This window comes from Stenella coeruleoalba (genome assembly GCF_951394435.1).
Source record: "Stenella coeruleoalba genome assembly, chromosome: 4".
In the NCBI taxonomy this organism is placed as follows: domain Eukaryota; kingdom Metazoa; phylum Chordata; class Mammalia; order Artiodactyla; family Delphinidae; genus Stenella; species Stenella coeruleoalba.
This window is the reverse complement of record NC_137149.1, coordinates 42,688,161-42,707,535: the sequence shown is the minus strand read 5'-3', so window position 1 is coordinate 42,707,535 and position 19,375 is coordinate 42,688,161. Positions and strand designations below refer to the sequence as shown.

The 19,375-nt window shown below is 39.9% G+C and overlaps 1 protein-coding gene and 1 long non-coding RNA gene across 7 annotated transcripts in view; one reads left to right on the top strand and one right to left on the bottom strand.

Moving 5' to 3' along the window:
* The first annotated feature begins 7,121 nt into the window (after positions 1-7,121).
* The window catches only part of LOC307185752, a 180,641-nt gene continuing 168,387 nt past the window's right edge, over positions 7,122-19,375 (top strand). Inside the window, exons 1-2 of the long non-coding RNA XR_013828161.1 lie at positions 7,122-7,378; positions 10,407-10,546. This is a non-coding gene — a long non-coding RNA (uncharacterized lncRNA). The remainder of the gene's footprint in view (positions 7,379-10,406; positions 10,547-19,375) is intronic.
* Positions 9,353-19,375, bottom strand: part of CC2D2A (coiled-coil and C2 domain containing 2A) — a 303,035-nt gene continuing 293,012 nt past the window's right edge. For all 6 annotated transcript variants that reach the window (XM_079920214.1, XM_079920213.1, XM_079920217.1 and 3 more), the window contains 4 exons: positions 17,293-17,415; positions 15,980-16,038; positions 14,978-15,155; positions 9,353-13,716 (listed from right to left, as the gene is read on the bottom strand). In XM_079920214.1, the coding sequence (XP_079776340.1) occupies positions 13,528-13,716; positions 14,978-15,155; positions 15,980-16,038; positions 17,293-17,415 (549 nt within the window). In that variant the 3' untranslated portion in view covers positions 9,353-13,527. The remainder of the gene's footprint in view (positions 13,717-14,977; positions 15,156-15,979; positions 16,039-17,292; positions 17,416-19,375) is intronic.

Below are 19,375 nucleotides of genomic sequence, written 5' to 3'. Positions count from 1 at the left end.
TAGGTTACCATGAGGTAGGTAGGAAGATACATAGATAGGTATATGTGATTGTTTAATGTTGATCTTTTTTAGTTTGAGTTCATTCTCACAACCCTGCATTTTTACCTCCCTCTCCACATTTAATGTTTTGATATCATATTTTACATCTTTTTGTTTTGTGTGTTTTTTGACTACTTATTTTGGATATAGATAATTTTACTACTTTTGTTTTTTAATTTTACTACTAGCTTTATAAGTGGTTGATATACTACCTTACGGTTTGTTTGCTTTTATTGATGAGGCTTTTGCTTTTTAAATTTTCATATTTCTAGTTGTGGCCTTTTTTCTTCCCACTTAGGGAAGTCCTTTTTTTTTTTTTTTTTTTTTGCTGTATGCGGGCCTCTCACTGTTGTGGCCTCTCCCATTGCGGAGCACAGGCTCCGGACGTGCAGGCTCAGTGGCCATGGCTCACGGGCCCAGCCGCTCCACGGCATGTGGGATCCTCCCAGACCAGGGCACGAACCCGTGTCCCCTGCATTGGCAGGCAGAATCCCAACCACTGCGCCACCAGGGAAGCCCAGGGAAGTCCTTTTAACATTTTTTTTTTTTTTAACATCTTTATTGGAGTATAATTGCTTTACAATGGTGTGTTAGTTTCTGCTTTATAACAAAGTGAATCACTTATACATATGTTCCCATATCTCGTCCCTCTTGTGTCTCCCTCCCTCCCAACCTCCCTATCCCACCCCTCCAGGTGGTCACAAAGCACCGAGCTGATCTCCCTGTGCTATGCGGCTGCTTCCCACTAGCTATCTACCTTACGTTTGGTAGTATATATATATCCATGCCTCTCTCTCGCTTTGTCACACCTTACCCTTCCCCCTCCCCATATCCTCAAGTCCATTCTCTAGTAGGTCTAGTAGGACACAGTATTTATTCCTGTCTTACCCCTAGGTTCTTCATGACAGTTTTTTTTTCTTAAATTCCATATATATGTGTTAGCATATGGTATTTGTCTCTCTCCTTCTGACTTACTTCACTCTGTATGACAGACTCTGGGTCTATCCACCTCATTACAAATAGCTCAATTTTGTTTCTTTTTATGGCTGAGTAATCCATTGTATATATGTGCCACATCTTCTTTATCCATTCATTTGATGATGGACACTTAGGTTGTTTCCATCTCCTGGCTATTGTAAATAGAGCTGCAATGAACATTTTGGTACATGACTCTTTTTGAATTACGGTTTTCTCAGGGTATATGCCCAGTAGTGGGATTGCTGGGTCATATGGTAGTTCTATTTTTAGATTTTTAAGGAACCTCCATACTGTTCTCCACAGTGGCTGTATCAATTTACATTCCCACCAACAGTGCAAGAGGGTTCCCTTTTCTACACACCCTCTCCAGCATTTATTGTTTCTAAATGTTTTGATGATGGCCATTCTGACTGGTGTGAGATGATACCATTGTAGTTTGATTTGCATTTCTCTAATGATTAGTGATGTTGAGCATTCTTTCATATGTTTGTTGGCAGTCTGTATGTCTTCTTTGGAGAAATGTCTATTTAGGTCTTCTGCCCATTTTTGGATTGGGTTGTTTGTTTTTTTGTTATTAAGCTGCATGAGCTGCTTATAAATTTTGGAGATTAATCCTTTGTCAGTTGCTTCATTTGCAAATATTTTCTCCCATTCTGAGGGTTGTCTTTTTGTCTTGTTTAGGGTTTCCTTTGCTGTGCAAAAGCTTTGAAGTTTCATTAGGTCCCATTTGTTTATTTTTGTTTTTATTTCCATTTTTCTAGGAGGTGGGTCAAAAAGGATCTTGCTGTGATTTATGTCATAGAGTATCCTGCCTGTGTTTTCCTCTAAGCGTTTGATAGTTTCTGGCCTTACATTTAGGTCTTTAATCCATTTTGAGCTTATTTTTGTGTATGGTGCTAGGGAGTGGTCTAATCTCTTCCTTTTACATGTACCTGTCCAGTTTTCCCAGCACCATTTACTGAAGAGGCTGTCCTTTCTCCACTGTACATTCCTGCCTCCTTTATCAAAGATAAGGTGACCATATGTGCATGGGTTTATCTCTGGGCTTTCTATCCTGTTCCATTGATCTTTCTGTTTTTGTGCCAGTACCATAATGTCTTGATTACTGTAGCTTTGTAGTATAGTCTGAAGTCAGGGAGCCTGATTCCTCCAGCTCCTTTTTTTGTTCTCAAGATTGCTTTGGCTATTCAGGGTCTTTTGTGTTTCCATACAAATTGTGAAATTTTTTGTTCTAGTTCTGTGAAAAATGCCAGTGGTAGTTTGATAGGGATTGCATTGAATCTGTAGATTGCTTTGGGTAGTAGAGTCATTTTCACAATGTTGATTCTTTCAATCCAAGAACATGGTATATCTCTCCATCTATTTGTATCATTAATTTCTTTCATCAGTGTCTTATAATTTTCTGCATATAGGTCTTTTGTCTCCTTAGGTAGGTTTATTCCTAGATATTTATTCTTTTTGTTGCAGTGGTAAATGGGAGTGTTTTCTTGATTTCACTTTCAGATTTTTCATTATTAGTGTATAGTAATGCCAGAGATTTCTGTGCATTAATTTTGTATCCTGCTACTTTACCAAATTCATTGATTAGCTCTAGTAGTTTTCTGGTAGCATCTTTAGGATTCTCTATGTATAGTATCATGTCATCTGCAGACAGTGACAGCTTTCCTTCTTCTTTTCCGATTTGGATTCCTTTTATTTCCTTTTCTTCTCTGATTGCTGTGGCTAAAACTTCCAAAACTATGTTGAATAAGAGTGGTGAGAGTGGGCAACCTTGTCTTGTTCCTGATCTTAGTGGAAATGGTTTCAGTTTTTCACCATTGAGGACGATGTTGGCTGTGGGTTTGTCATATATGGCCTTTATTATTTTGAGGAAAGTTCCCTCTATGCGTACTTTCTGCAGGGTTTTTATCATAAATGGGTGTTGACTTTTGTCGAAAGCTTCCTTTGCATCTATTGAGATGATCATATGGTTTTTCTCCTTCAATTTGTTAATATGGTGTTTCACGTTGATTGATTTGCGTATATTGAAGAATCCTTGCATTCCGGGATTAAACCCCACTTGATCATGGTGTATGATCCGTTTAATGTGCTGTTGGATTCTGTTTGCTAGTATTTTGTTGAGGATTTTGCATCTATATTCATCAGTGATATTGGCCTGTAGTTTTCTTTCTTTGTGACATCCTTGTCTGGTTTTGGTATCAGGGTGATGGTGGCCTCGTAGAATGAGTTTGGGAGTGTTCCTCCCTCTGCTATATTTTGGAAGAGTTTGAGAAGGATAGGTGTTTGCTTGTCTCTAAATGTTTGATAGAACTCGCCTGTGAAGCCATCTGGTCCTGGACTTTTGTTTGTTGGAAGATTTTTAATCACAGTTTCAATTTCAGTGCTTGTGATTCGTCTGTTCATATTTTCTATTTCTTCCTGATTCAGTCTTGGCAGGTTGTGCATTTCTAAGAATTTGTCCATTTTTTCCAGGTTGTCCATTTTATTGGCATAGAGTTGCTTGTAGTAATCTCTCATGATCTTTTGTATTTCTGCAGTGTCAGTTGTTACTTCTCCTTTTTCATTTCTAATTCTATCGGTTTGGGTCTTCTCCCTTTTTTTCTTGATGAGTCTGGCTAATGGTTTACCAATTTTGTTTATCTTCTCAAAGAACCAGCTTTTAGTTTTATAGATCTTTGCTATCGTTTCCTTCATTTCTTTTTCATTTATTTCTGATCTGATTTTTATGATTTCTTTCCTTCTGCTAACTTTGGGGTTTTTTTGTTCTTCTTTCTCTAATTGCTTTAGGTGCAAGGTTAGGTTGTTTATTCGAGATGTTTCCTGTTTCTTAAGGTAGGATTGTATTGCTATAAACTTCCCTCTTAGAACTGCTTTTGCTGCATCCCATAGATTTTGGGTCGTCGTGTCTCCATTGTCATTTGTTTCTAGGTATTTTTTAATTTCCTCTTTGATTTCTTCAGTGATCACTTCGTTATTAAGTAGTGTATTGATTAGCCTCCATGTGTTTGTATTTTTTACAGATCTTTTCCTGTAATTGATATCTAGTCTCATAGTGTTGTGGTCGGAAAAGATACTTGATACAATTTCAATTTTCTTAAATTTACCAAGGCTTGATTTGTGACCCAAGATAAGATCTATCCTGGAGAATTTTCCATGAGCACATGAGAAAAATGTGTATTCTGTTGTTTTTCATGGAATGTCCTATAAATATCAATTATTAAGTCCATCTTGTTGAATGTATCATTTAAAGCTTGTGTTTCCTTATTTATTTTCATTTTGGATGATCTGTCGATTGGTGAAAGTGGGGTGTTAAAGTCTCCTCTTATGAATGTGTTACTGTCGATTTCCCCTTTTATGGCTGTTAGCATTTGCCTTATGTATTGCGGTACTCCTATGTTGGGTGCATAAGTATTTGCAATTTTTATATCTTCTTCTTGGATTGATCCCTTGATCAATATGTAGTGTCCTTCTTTGTCTCTTCTAATAGTCTTTATTTTAAAGTCTATTTTGTCTGATATGAGCATTGCTACTCCAGCTTTCTTTTGGTTTCCATTTGCATGAAATATCTTTTTCGTCCCCTTACTTTCAGTCTGTATGTATCTCTAGGTCTTAAGTGGGTCTCTTGTAGACAGCAAATATATGGGTCTTGTTTTTGTATCCATTCAGCCAATCTGTGTCTTTTGGTGGGAGCATTTAGTCCATTTACATTTAAGGTAATTATTGATATGTGTATTCCTATTCCCATTTTCTTAATTGTTTGGGGTTCGTTATTGTAGGTCTTTTCCTTCTCTTGTGTTTCTTGCCTAGAGAAATTCCTTTAGCAGTTGTTGTAGAGCTGGTTTGGTGGTGCTGAACTCTCTCAGCTTTTGCTTGTCTGTAACGGTTTTAATTTCTCCATCAAATCTGAATGACATCCTTGCTGGATAGAGTAATCTTGGTTTCAGGTTTTTCTCCTTCATCACTTTAAATATGTCCTGCCACTCCCTTCTGGCTTGCAGAGTTTCTGCTGAAAGATCAGCTGTTAACCTTACGGGGATTCCGTTGTGTGTTATTTGTTTTTTTTCCCTTGCTGCTTTTAATATGTTTTCTTTGTATTTAATTTTTGACAGTTTGATTAATATGTGTCTTGGCGTATTTCTCCTTTGATTTATCCTGTATGGGACTCTCTGTGCTTCCTGGACTTGATTAACTATTTCTTTTCCCATATTAGGGAAGTTTTCAACTATAATCTCTTCAAATATTTTCTCAGTCCCTTTCTTTTTCTCTTCTTCTTCTGGAACCCCTATAATTCGAATGTTGGTGTGTTTAATGTTGTCCCAGAGGTCTCTGAGACTGTCCTCAGTTCTTTTCATTCTTTTTTCTTTATTCTGCTCTGCAGTAGTTATTTCCACTATTTTATCTTCCAGGTCACTTATCCGTTCTTCTGCCTCAGTTATTCTGCTATTGATCCCATCTAGAGTATTTTTCATTTTATTTATTGTGTTGTTCATCATTGTTTGTTTCATCTTTAGTTCTTCTAGGTCCTTGTTAAATGTTTCTTGCATTTTGTCTATTCTATTTCCAAGATTTTGGATCATCTTTACTGTCATTATTCTGAATTCTTTTTCAGGTAGACTGCCTATTTCCTCTTCATTTGTTAGGTCTGGTGGGTTTTTATCTTGTTCCTTCATCTGCTGTGTGTTTTTCTGTCTTCTCATTTTGCTTATCTTACTGTGTTTGGGGTCTCCTTTTTGCAGGCTGCAGGTTCTTCCCATTGTTTTTGGTGTCTCTCCCCAGTGGCTAAGGTTGGTTTCAGTGGGTTCTGTAGGCTTCCTGGTGGAGGGGACTAGTGCCTGTGTTCAGGTGGATGAGGCTGGATCTTGTCTTTCTGGTGGGCAGGTCCACGTCTGGTGGTGTGTTTTGGGGTGTCTGTGGACCTATTATAATTTTAGGCAGCCTCTCTGCTAATGGGTGGGGTTGTGTTCCTGTCTTGCTAGTTGTTTGGCATAGGATGTCCAGCACTGTAGCTTGCTGGTCGTTGAGTGAAGCTGGGTGCTGGTGTTGAGATGGAGATCTCTGGGAGATTTTCGCTGTTTGATATTATGTGGAGCTGGGCGGTCTCTTGTGGACCAGTGTCCTGAAGTTGGCTCTCTCACCTCAGAGGCACAGCACTGACTCCTGGCTGCAGCACCAAGAGCCTTTCATCCACTCGGCTCAGAATAAGAGGGAGAAAAAGTAGAAAGAATTAGTAGAAGTAGAAAGAAAGAAAGGACGGAGGGAGGGAGGAAGGAAGGAGGGAAGGAAGGAAAAAAAGAAAGAAGATAAAGTAAAATAAAATAAGATAAAATATAATAAAGTTATTAAAATAAAAAAGTGATTATTAAGAGGAAAAAAAACGAATGGATAGAACCCTAGGACAAATGGTGGAAGCAAAACTATACAGACAAAATCTCACACAGAAGCATACACATACACTCAGAGGAAAAGGGGAAAAAATCATAAATCTTGCTCTCAAAGTCCACTACCTCAATTTGGGATGATTCGTTGTCTAAAGGGGGGAAGGAAGGAAAGAAAGAACGAAGATAAAGTAAAATAAAGTGATTAAAAAGTATTAAGAAAAAAAATTTTAAAGCAACAACAACAAAAAAAAACGGACGGATAGAACCCTAGGACAAATGGTGGAAACAAAGCTATACAGACAAAATCCCACACAGAAGCATATACATACACACAAAAAGAGGAAAAGGGGAAAAAATCATAAATCTTGCTCTCAAAGTCCACCTCCTCAATTTGGGATGACTGGTTGTCTATTCATGTATTCCACAGATGCAGGGTACATCAAGTTGATTGTGGAGCTTTAATCCGCTGCTTCTGAGCCTGTTGGGAGAGATTTCCCTTTCTCTTCTTTGTTCTCACAGCTCCCAGGGGCTCAGCTTTGGATTTGGCCTGCCTCTGCGTGTAGGTCGCCGGAGGGCGTCTGTTTTTCAGCTCAGACAGGACGGGGTTAAAGGAGCCGCTGATTCGGGGGCTCTGGCGCACTCAGGCCGGCGGGGAGGGCGGGGCACGGAGTGCGGGGCGTGTCTGCGGCGGCAGAGGCCGGCGTGACGCTGCACCAGCCTGAGGCGCAACGTGCGTTCTCCCAGGGAAGTTGTTCCTGGATCACGGGACCCTGGGAGTGGCGGGCTGCACAGGCTCCCCGGAAGGGGGTGTGTGGATAGTGACCTGTGCTCGCACACAGGCTTCTTGGTGGCGGCAGCAGCAGTCTTACCGTCTCATGCCCGTCTCTGGGGTCCGCGCTGTTAGCCGCGGCTCGCGCCCGTTTCTGGAGCTCCTTTAAGCAGCGTTCTTAATCCCCTTTCCTCACGCACCAGGAAACAAAGAGGTAAGAAAAAGTCTCTTGCCTCTTCGACAGGTCCAGACTTTTCCCCGGACTCCCTCCCGCCTAGCAGCGGTGCACTAACGCCCTGCAGGCTGTGTTTACGCCGCCAACCCCAGTTCTCTCCTGGCGCTCCGACCGAAGCCCGAGCCTCAGCTCGCAGCCCCGCCCGCCCGAGCGGGTGAGCAGATAAGCCTCTCAGGCTGGTGAGTGCCGGTCAGCACCAATCCTCTGTGCGGGAATCTCTCCGCTTTGCCCTCCGCACCCGTTGCTGTGCTCTCCTCCGCGGCTTTGAAGCTTTCCCCCTAAGCTACCCGCAGTCTCCGCCCACGAAGGGGCTCCCTAGTGTGTGGAAACTTTTCCTCCTTCATGGCTCCCTCCCACTGGTGCAGGTCCCGTCCGTATCCTTTTGTCTCTGTTTATTCTTTTTTCTGTTGCCCTACCCAGGTACCTGGGGGTTTTCTTGCCTTTAGGGAGGTCTGAGGTCTTCTGCCAGCGTTCAGTAGGTGCTCTGCAGGAGTTGCTCCACGTGTAGATGTATTTCTGGTGTATCTGTGGGGAGGAAGGCGATCTCCGCGTCCTACTCCTCCGCCATCTTCCCGGAAGCCTCCTAACATTTCTTGTAAAGTTGTTTTAGTGGTACTGAAGTCTTCTAGTTTTTGCTTATCTGTAAAGCTCCTTATCTCTCCCTCAAATCTGAAGGATAGTCTTGCCAGATAGAATATTCTTGGTTTAAAGTTTTTTTTTTTCCATCAGTTCTCTCCCTTCTGACCTACAGGGTTTCTGCTGAAAAGTCAGCTCATAGTCTTATGGGAGGTCCCTTGTATGTATCTAGCTGTTTTTCTCTTGCTGCTTTTAATATTCTCTCTATCTTTAATTTTTGCCGTTTTAATTATAATGTGTCTTGGTGTGGACCTCTTTGAGTTCATATTCTTTGAGACTCGCTTTGAGACTCGCTGGAACTGAATGTCTGTTTCTTTTCCCAGGTTAGTGAAGCTTTTAGCTATTATTTCTTCAAATAAGTTCTCTGCCCCTTTCTCTTCTCCTTCTGGAACCCCTATAATGTGAATGTTAGTGCACTTGACGTTGTCTCAGAGGTTCTTAAGCTTTCTCATTTTTTAAAATTCTTTTTCTTTTCAGGTTTGGTATTTCCACTACTCTGTCTTCCAGTTCACTGACTGTTCCTCTGTATTTAATCTGATGATTCCTTCTAGTGTATTTTTTATTTTTATTGTATTCTTCACCTCTGTTTATTTTTCCCTACAGTTTCTAACTGTTAAACTTCTCACTGTGTTCATCTATTCTCCTGAGTTTGCTGAGCATCTTATGATCATTATCTTGAATTCTTTATGGGTTAGATTGCTTATTTCCACTTTGGTTTGTTCTTCTGGGGTTTTGTCTTTTTTCTTCATTTGGAACATATTCCTCTGTCTCTTCATTTTGCCTAATTCTCTGTTTATTTCTATGTAACTAGTAGGTCACTTAGCTTTTATGATCTTGGAGAAGTGGCCTTCTGTCAGAGACATTTAATGGGGCCCAGCAGCACCCTCCCCTCTGCTCACTAGTGCTATATGTTTGGGGGTGTCCTCTTTGTGGGCTGTGTGGGCCCTTCTGTTGTGGTGGGGCTGACTACTTTGGGTGTGTGGTAGGTGGGGCTGGCCCCTGGCTCAGTTGGCTGCTGGGCCTTGCCTTGTGTGGTGGCTGCTGGCTCACTGGTTGTTGTGGCTGAGTCTACGATGGCAAGCTGCATGTTCCAGGGGGTCCTGGCGCTGGTGCTGGCTTCAGGGGCTGGGGGTACCTGGTGGTGGTGGTGGTCCAATACCAGGTGTGCTGTTAAGCCCCCTGCACTAATAGACTAGAGAGAGTACTCCAGAATGGTGCTTACCAGCACCATTAGTGTCCTAATGGTAGAATGAGCTCCCCAAAATGGCGCCCCCAGTGTTTATGTCTGTGTGGGGAGTCCCAGTTCCCTCCTACCTCTCAGGGAATCTCTCCAGGATCAGCAAGTTTGTCTGACCGAGATGTCTTTCAGATTACTGCTTCTTCATTGGGACTTGGAGTGATGGAGATTTTGTGTGTACCCTTTAAGAGTGGAGCCCACTTGTCTCTCACATATGCAAACCCCACTGACCTTCAAACCCAGACATTCTAGGGGCTCGTCTTACAGGTGCAGGACCCCTGGGCTGGGGAGCCCAATGTGGGGCTTGGACCCCTTGCTCCTTGGGGAGAACCTCTGTAATTGAGATTATCTTTCCGTTTGTGGGTCATCTACCCAGGGGTGTGGGTCTTGACCCTACTGTGTCTCCAACCCCCTTAGCCATCTCATTGTGGTCCTTCGTTATATCTTTAGTTGTGGAAAATCTTTCTGCCAGTTGTTCTCATAGATGGTTGCTCTGTAAATAGTTGTAATTTTCCTGAGCCTGTGACAGGAGGTGAGCTCAGTGTCTTCCTATTCCACCATCTTGGCCACACCTCTGTGGATAGTTAATGGTTAATGAAACAATATATACACTTGGTTTAAATTTATATTGAGCTTTGTGATGGATTTTATGAAATATTGAAACTGTTTTTAGAATAAGAGGCAACAAGTAAAACGCCTTGTGTTACCTGACATACATCAAGTGCCACGTACTGGATAGTGTTTTAAGTACTTTAAATACACTGACTTTTAAAATCAGTACAACAATGTGATGAAGTTGGTAATGTGATCATCCCAGTCTTATATATGGGGAAAGTTAAGTAACAGGTTAAGTAACTTGCCCATGGATTACCCAGCTAGTAAGTGGCAGAACTAGTATTTCTCCAAAGCTCATGCTCTTAACCACTCAACTATCCTGTCTCTATATTGCTATATTGGTAATGACTATTATGGGTCAGACCTTGAATTCTCCTTTGAAGGGTTCATAGTATAAATATCAGAGGCATGTAAACACATAATCGTAATTTGATAGGGAAAGGCATAAGGGAATAAAGGTAAAATTTCCTTAACTTGGTTCTTCTGTCTTTATGTTTTTTGTTTTGTTTTGCTTTTAAGTGAGACTGTATTCCAGCTACATCAGTGGTTCTCAGCTGGAGGCAGTTTATCCCATAGAAGACATTTGGCAATGACTGGAAACATTCTTGGTTGTCACAACTTGGCAGAGGGGAAGAATGCAACTGGCAGCTAGTGGGTAGGTGCCAAGGATGCTGTTAAACATCCTACAAAGACCTTCGCAACAAGTAATTACTTGGCCCAGAATGTCAATAGAGCCGCTACTGAGAAATCCTGTTTTACATATTTCTATTTTGTGTACATCTTTCCGTGTCAGTACGTACCTTTAATTCCTTTTAGTATTATCTGACTTTGGCTTCATCAGTTTGGGCTGTTGTAACAGAGTACCATAAGCTGGATGGCTTAAACAACAGCTGTGTCGGTGCTCACAGTTGTAGAGCCTGGTAAGTCTAGAATCAAGGTTTCGGCAGATCCACTGTCTAATGAAGACTCTTTTTGGCTTGTAGACAGCCATCTTCTCATTGTATCCATGCATGGCATAGAGGGGAAGTAAGCTCTCTCCTGTCTTTTCTTAAAGGGCACTAAATCCCATCTTGAGGGCTGTATCCTTATGATCTAATTAACTCCCTAATTACCTATCTCTTTTTTTTTAATTTTATTTTTGGTTGCACCAGGTCTTAGTTGCCGCAGGCAAACTCCCTAGTTGTGGCTTTTGGGCTCCTTAGTCGCGGCTCACCAGCTCCTTTAGTTGCAGCACATGTGCTTCTTGGTTGCAGCCAGTGGGCTTCTTAGTTGAGGCCAGTGGGCTCCTTAGTTGCAGCTCGTGGGCTCCTTAGTTGTGGCATGCAAACTCTTAGTAGCGGCATGCATGTGGGATCTAGTTCCCTGACTAGGGATCGAACCCCACGTCCCCTGCATTAAAAGGCATATTCTTAACCACTGTGCCACCAGAGAAGTCCGTCTCTCTTTTTTTAATTGAAATATAGTTGATTTACAATATTATGTTAGTTTCAGGTACATTACAATACAGTACATTATAGGTTATTACAAGATACTGAATATAGTTCCTTGTGCTATACAGTAGGTCTTTGTTCTTCATCAGTTTTATATATAGTAGTGTATATCTGTTAATCCCATACTCCTAATTTATCCCTCCCCCACCTTACCCTTCGGTAACCATAAGTTTGGTTTCTGTGTCTGTGAGCCTGTTTCTGTTTTGTAAATAAATTCATTTGTATTAATTTTAAGATTCCACATATAGGTGATATATAATATTTGTCTTTTACTTAGTATGATAATCTCTAGGTCAATCTGTGTTGTTGCAAATGGCAATATTTCATTCTCCTTTATGGCTGAGTAATTATTCCATTGTATATGTATATACACCACATCTTCTTTATCCATTCCTCTGTTGGTGGGCACTTAGGTTGCTTCCATGTCTTGGCTATTGTAAATAATGCTGCTGTGAACATTGGTGTGCATGTATCTTTTTGAATTAAGAGTTTTCGTCTCTTCTGGGTATATGCCCAGGGGATTGAGTGGGATTGCTGGATCATATTGTAACTCTATTTTTAGTTTTTTAAGGAACCTCCCGACTGTTTTCCATAGTGGCTGTACCAATTTACAGTCCCACCAACAGTGTAGGAGGGTTCCATTTTCTCCACACCCTCTCCAGCATTTATTGGTAGACTTTTTGATGATGGCCATTCTGACCGGTGCGAGGTGATATCTCATTGTAGTTTCGATTTGCATTTCTCTAATAATTAGTGATATTGAGCATCTCGTGTGCCTGTTGGCCATCTGCATGTCTTTGGAGAAATGTCTATTTAGGTCTTCGCATTTTTTGATTGTGTTGTTTTTTTGATATTGAGTTGTATGAGCTGTTTGTATATTTTGGAAATTAAGCCCTTGTTGGTTGCGCCATTTGCAGATGTTTTCTTACAGTCCATAGGTAGTCATTTTGTTTTGTTTATGGTTTCCTTTGCTGTGCAGAATTTTATAAGTTTGATTACGCCCCATTTGTTTATTATTTTATTTCTTTTGCCTTGGGCGACTGATCTAAGAAAAAATTGCTGTGATTCCTATCAGAGAATGTTTTGCCTATGTTCTCTTCCAGGAGTTTTGTGGTATTACGACTTACATTTAAGTCTTTAAGCCATTTTGAGTTTATTTTTGTGTATGGTGTGAGGGAGGGTTCTAACTTCATTGATTTACATGTGGCTGTCCAGCTTTCCCAGCATCCACCCAGACAGAAAAGACTGTCTTTTCTCCATTGTATATTTTTGTCTCCTTTTTCAAAGATCAATTGACCATAGGTGTATGGGTTTATTTCTGGTCTCTCTATTCTATCTATGTGTCTTGTTTTTGTGCCAATACCATGCTGTTTTTTTTTAATAGCTATTTTTTAATTTTTTTGCGTGTTACGCGGGCCTCTCACTGTTGTGTCCTCTTCCGTGGAGGAGCACAGGCTCTGGACGCGCAGGCTCAGCGGCCATGGCTCACAGGACTAGCCTCTTCGCGGCATGTGGGATCTTCCCGGACCGGGGCACGAACCCATATCCCCTGCATCAGCAGGCGGACTCTCAACCACTGCGCCACCAGGGAAGCCCCTACCATGCTGTTTTGATTACTGTAGCTTTGTAGTATTTTCTGAAGTCTGGGAGGATTACACCTCCTGCTTTGTTCAGTTTCCTCAGGATTGCTTTGGCAATTCTGGATCTTCTGTGGTTCCATATAAATTTTAGGATTATTTGTTCTAGTTCTATGAAAAATGTCATGGGTAATTTGATAGGGATCACATTAAATCCATAGATTGCTTTGGGTAGTATGGCCATTTTAACAATATTCTTCCAGTCTAAGAGCATGGGATGTCTTACTGGCAAAGAAGAAGAGCATTTTAGATAGGAGGTGAGCAGGTACAAAAGCATAGAGGAATAAAGCTCATAGGGTAAGCGGGAACTCTTGAGTTGTCACAGTTGAATTTAGGGTCAAAGTGGCAGAGACAAGGCAGACTACTAAATAAAAACTTATTTTGCATATTTTGAAAATAATGATAATTTTATTTCATTATTTGTATTTTCTTCCCTTAGATCAAGAGCACTTAAAAAATATTCTCATATCTTAATTATCATTTTTACATGATATAAAACATACAATGAAAAAATTATCTGTTGCGTATAAGGGAGGCAACATAGATCCAAACAGACGAAACATTTTTGGGATATGGGTGGATATATACAGCTAAAGCAAATTCAACATTAGGCGCATCAGTATTATGTACTCCAGTGCTATACACAGCTTCAATTAAAGGCTTCACTTCAGAGTATGGCATGTGAAGGGGAAATCCAGAGAACTGAAGGAAAGCAAAACAAAATTTTTAGTCATTAGTGAACGTGAAGTTTTCACTGTATTTTTTCCCTACGTAAGTACGTACAGTTCTTAATATTCGTAATAGGAAGTCTTCCTTTTGGATCTTAAAGTCATTTATTTAGTTTTGTTTTCCTGTCCAGCTATATATTAGCAATATAGAAAATGGAGAGAGGCTAAATGTCGATTTTTGTTTTAGTTGCTAACATACTGACTTGGTGTTTAAGACACCTGTTAGTCACCCAGCCACTCTCCACTGTTTCCTTCTTTCTTCCTAATAGCCCCAAGTTTGCATAGAAACCCGTGCAATTCTAGGCACCTAGATTAAGTTAATACCTTCTATCCCCTTGGCCTCAGTGTTGATCTACAGAAAAGAATGTATAATCTAGGAAACTTGAAAGGGATAGTGGCACACAGATGCTCTGTCCTGCTCAGAGCAATATGTGTGCAGATGTGAGTCCTGCTGGGAACTATTCCAGCCATTTGCTACCACAAGAAAAGCCATCCTGTGGGTGATGCCGCCACATGGAGGAGGGCAGAGTGGGAAGACTTGCAGACATGTGGTATAGCCCTGATAGCTACTCACCCCTAACTTTTACCTAAATAAGCCCATAAGTTGTTAATGTTCAAGCTTGTTTGAAGTAAGTTTTCTGTTACTTGAATTGAAAACATCCCAGCTGAAAAATGAGCCTTATAAGGTAAAGGTAATTTTTAGTCAGTGAGTAGAATTAAATGTACAACTTGATTTCATACTGTTTAGCCAGTGAGGCTTACTGTTTTAGTTTGAGACTACTTTCTAGGTTTTAGGATCCAGATAAAGGATGTGAACACACAGCACTACTGACAGGCAGTAGAGAAAGCCTATTAATGAGAATTTTTCTTAGCAGTGAAAAGCAATTAGTATAAAATATCCTTTAAAAAAAAATCTGACCAAGAATGGTTGGTTTCGTCTTTATGCTCAGTTGAGTCTAACATGATTTAGCCAGGTATTTTCATTTTATTTAATGCTCTTGCAATTTTATAAAAGATATTATTTTTCATAGGACCCTCCTACAAAAAAAGGTGGTGTTTTGGTTTTATAGAGGCATTTTGCTCTTTAATGGCAGGTTCATTCTTGAGATCTGAACTTCTAATCACAGTTTTTAGTCTGTGCTGCTTCGTCTGTGTACTTTGGGGAGTAATTTAGGCATTTTGATTCCAAAAACCCATAGTACTGAGCAATTTCCAATTTGAAATGAACTACTTACCCTGTAGTCTCCTAGCTGTTTCAGCAGTTCTGCTCTGTGGTCGTCTTCCACATCTTCTCCATGATTTCTTTCTAATAGAGGCAAGAAGTGACGCAGAGTAGAGGTACAGTATCTATTCCACCGAGTCAGATGGCGAGGCCTCCAGTCCATGATTTTTTCTTTTAGTATTTTTTCAATCCTGTTTATAAAAGATAAGTTCCATTTTTTGGTGACTTGACTTTTCCCTTGTAAACAAAAATAAAAAATAGTATTCTGAAACTTATTAGAAGAAACAAGATTTTTTTGGGGAATTTGTTGTTCTTAGGATCCCAAATAAGGCTGTATTTGAAATTTGCAGTTGAGAGTAAATTGGTATTTTTTAGTAATAATACCTTAAAAAGGGTCACATTTAATCTTGTGCAGCTTGACATGCTGCTCTTCACACAGCTTGAGACAGTAGAAAGGGCACACAGGCTTTGAAACTAGAAAGGTCTGGCTGGGCTCAGACGCCCCCTTTAACACTTGACAAGTATGTGGACCTCTCTGAGCCTCAGTTTCCACACGTGTGAAACTGGGGAAATAAGTTCTATTTTACAGCATTATAAGTATTATTGGGGCTCAAATAGGCTCTTACTAGCTTTGTACATGTGTTAGGTTTTTAAAATAGCTGAAGTTCACTTAAGCACTAATTGGACAAAATAGGCATATTTAAGCTGAGGGTTATGATATTGTCTGAACAAGACCCATAAATAACATGACGTTGAACTCTAATCTGAGGTGAAGTTTTTGGAGAACTACCTATCATTGCTGGATTTCACTGCTGTATGTCTCACACCATGCTGATGCTAAAGCCTTCTTTTGAGCCTTGGGATTTAGAGATCACATTTGTACTTTGCATCTATAAACATGAATTAAAGTTTAATTGCCCAAATTATTTTACATTGATCCAGGTGGAAAATTGTTTAGTTGGATATTAACACTCCTAGTGACAGACTGCATATGCATTTATGGATATCAAGTGACCTGTCTTGTAGTTCAGCTGCAGCCACTTTGTCGGTGCGCTGGTAAATTAGCTCTTCTGGCTATAAAAGAAAAAACAGTTCAGGAATTTTAGAAATCAGTTACACTTAATTTCAATAGCTATACATCCTTTCCTAAATTTTTTTTAAAAATTATGAACTCTCAGACATTCAGTTAGTTAGACATCGAGGATAATGTAACAGATGCAAATATACCCAAGACCTACTTTAAATAAAGCATCACAAATTATAATGCTTTGTGGTTCTTTCTCTGTTTTATCACCCTTTTCTGTCACAGAAGTAACCATGATCTGAATTTGTTTTTTAGCACTCTTTCATTCAACATATACTGAATACCTACTGTGTGCCAGGCACTTACTTACACAAGTGAAGGGGACAGAGCTGTGAATAAAATCCCTGCTCTCATGGTGTTTACATTATAGTCAGTGGAGATAGGCAAATTAGTGAAATGTGTTTATGATTTAACTACAGATGTATGTATCCCTAAACAACATATTGTACTGCATGTTTTCTGAAATTTATGTAATAATTTTATACTGTAAACATGCCAGTTTTTCTCCCTTAACATTATATTTAGAATAGCAGATACATATTTTCAGTGTGCTTACTAATATTCATGAATATTAATTCATTTGTGTAACTACTATAAAATATTCTACTATATACCATAATTTATCTCTTCTGTTGTTCCAGTTTTAGGCTTTTGCAAACAGTGCTCCTATGAAAATTGTTATGTTACCTTGTATACATGGGAGAGTTTCTCTAGGGTGATTTTTCTTAAAACTTCTTTTGGAAAGGTTTGATCCACAGTAAAAAATACATTTTATATTATACACACAGTATCTATATATCTATAGCTATCACATTTAAAGTTTTAGTAAACAGTTCTCATGCTTACTATTTATAATCTATTACTGTCCAGGACCCTCTAAATTAATGTTATGAGCCCCTCCTGGATCATGCCCTGCAGTTTGATTTCAGGTTTCAATAGCAGTGATGAAATTAATTTAGTGAATTGAGACCAGCATTGAAAAAATTAAATGAAATATATTTTGTGGCATTCTTTTGGGTCATGGGACTCTGTATCAAAACTTACTCGTTCACATATTTGTGTACTGGTTCATGATATGATGGTCTTTCTTATTGGGCTTGACTAACTTTGAAAATGAAATATTATTCTAGACTAAATATCTAGGAGTGGAACTAAGGGTCAAAATATATCTGGCTACCCAATATAACGATATCACATTCCTTACTTTCTATATCTACATTTAATTGTTAATAAAAAAATTATACCTGAACACTGGAAAGGCCAGGATATGGAAGCCTTCTTGAAAAGAAAGATTTCCATAGCTTGGGCTTGGTGACATCAAAATTCATCCTTAATGGGGAATCATATTGTTGAATATTAAACCAAATCTAAAAAAGACAAGACTACATTAGCATATATGGTAGCAGATGTATGTGTATTCGTGTGTGTATGTATGTTATATAAAGAGAGACAGCAGAGAGAGACAGAAAGGGAACATGTAGCTTGCACATTTTTTTGTCATTTTGATTTTTAAGACTGATAAGCACTTTATGATCAGTGGCATCATATAGTTGTCACCAGCCATTTTTTTTTTTAACATTTTTTATACCTGCAGTTGAGGTGTACCTTACGATTAATTGTAGGTTGATGAAATAAGGTAGTTCCTGGTGATAAGACACTTAGAATCTTTTGGAAGAAGACAGACAAGGCTACTCCCTTCTCGGGCTAGCCTTTCCTAACCTTGCTCTTCCCAGCCTCCTAATTGTGGTAGGTGTCCATCTCTTTCCTTCCACAGCACTCTGTAACCTCTGAGATAGCACCTGTCTTATTGAGGCACTGTAGCATATTAATTCTGGAACCAGACCACTTGCATTTGAATTCTGGCTCCAACGTTTACTAACTGTGTGACTTTGGACAGTTTAATTACCGTATGCCTCAGTTTCCTCCTCTATAAAAGTGGGATGGTCGTACTTAACCTCATAAGGATGATGATAACATTAAATGAGTTGATACATTTATACCTCTTAGAACAATGCCTGGTACATAGTAAGTACTCAATAATTGTTAGCTATTTTATTACTGTTGTTAGTATTTATCATTATTTATAGTTGTTTATCTCACTAGACTATTAGATGTTGCCTTGAGGACATTTGCCATGTGCTTTATTCACCATTGTATCATTAGCATCCAGCACAGCTCCTGGTTGGCACGTGGTAGGCATATTGAGTAACTGTGTGCATGAGTGGTGAATTTGTCCATTCAACAAAATCAAGTACCTTATATTTAGTCTCAGTTCTAATCACTGTGGATAAAGTTGTGAATGAAACATAGTTTCTACCAGCATGCAGTAGCTAAGGAAAAGACAGTGCAAACAAACAAATATATGGGATATCAGATGATACAAGATGTGGTAGATTGCATCCCTGGCCCCAGTTCCTCACCCCTTCCTATATCCACAGCCTTTGCCCTGTTACTTGGCAGTTACTCCCACTAAAAGGGCAGAAATGTATTTCCTTGCCTCTTGACTTTTGGTCAGTAGAATGGGATAGCAGTGTCATTATGTGACTTCTGTGTCCAAGCTTAAGCAACTCTGTGTGTTCCTGCTTGCCCTCTTGTGCCTCTGCCAATTGTCATTGCCCTGAGTCCCAGAATAAAAAGGCATGAAGCAGGGCTCTCCCAGCCTAGGTCAGCAGAACCATCCCAGCTGACTCAGATCCATGAGAATAATTGTCTGAAGCCATTTCTTTTGGGGATGGGTTTTTGGTATTTTGTTGTGGCAAAAGCTAACCTTACAAGGGCTATGGAGAAAACTATGCAGGAAGAGGTGAAATTTTAGGGTAGGCAGAGACGTTTTCACTGGAAAGAGCATGAAGGAGTGAGGGAGAAATTAATGAAGATACCTGGTCAGGGGAAGGGTCATCTATGCAGAGGAAATAGCAGATGCACAGTGTGTCTGAGGGACAGCAAAGAAGACAAAGTGACTTCAGAGGAGTGAGCAAATTAGAGCAAGAAAGAGATCAGCAGTAGATGATGGGGGCAGGGCAGCTGTCAGATCATAGAAGGCCTTGTGGGCCATTTTAAAGATTGAGGCTTTGACTGTTGAGTGAGCCAGGAAGCCACTGGAGTGTTTTATGCAGATGAGTGACATAACTTCCTGCTATTTTAACAGGAATATTCCTTGCTTTTTTGAGATTAGACAGCAGGGGGTAGGGGCAAGTCATTTAAAGAAGGCAAGGTCTTTGAGAACTATAATTTGGCTGTAGGGTAGGGAATGTGCAGAAAGTAGTGGGAAATAGCACTGGAAGAAAAGAAGTCAGGTTACATAGGGCTTTCAAATCCAAGGTGAGA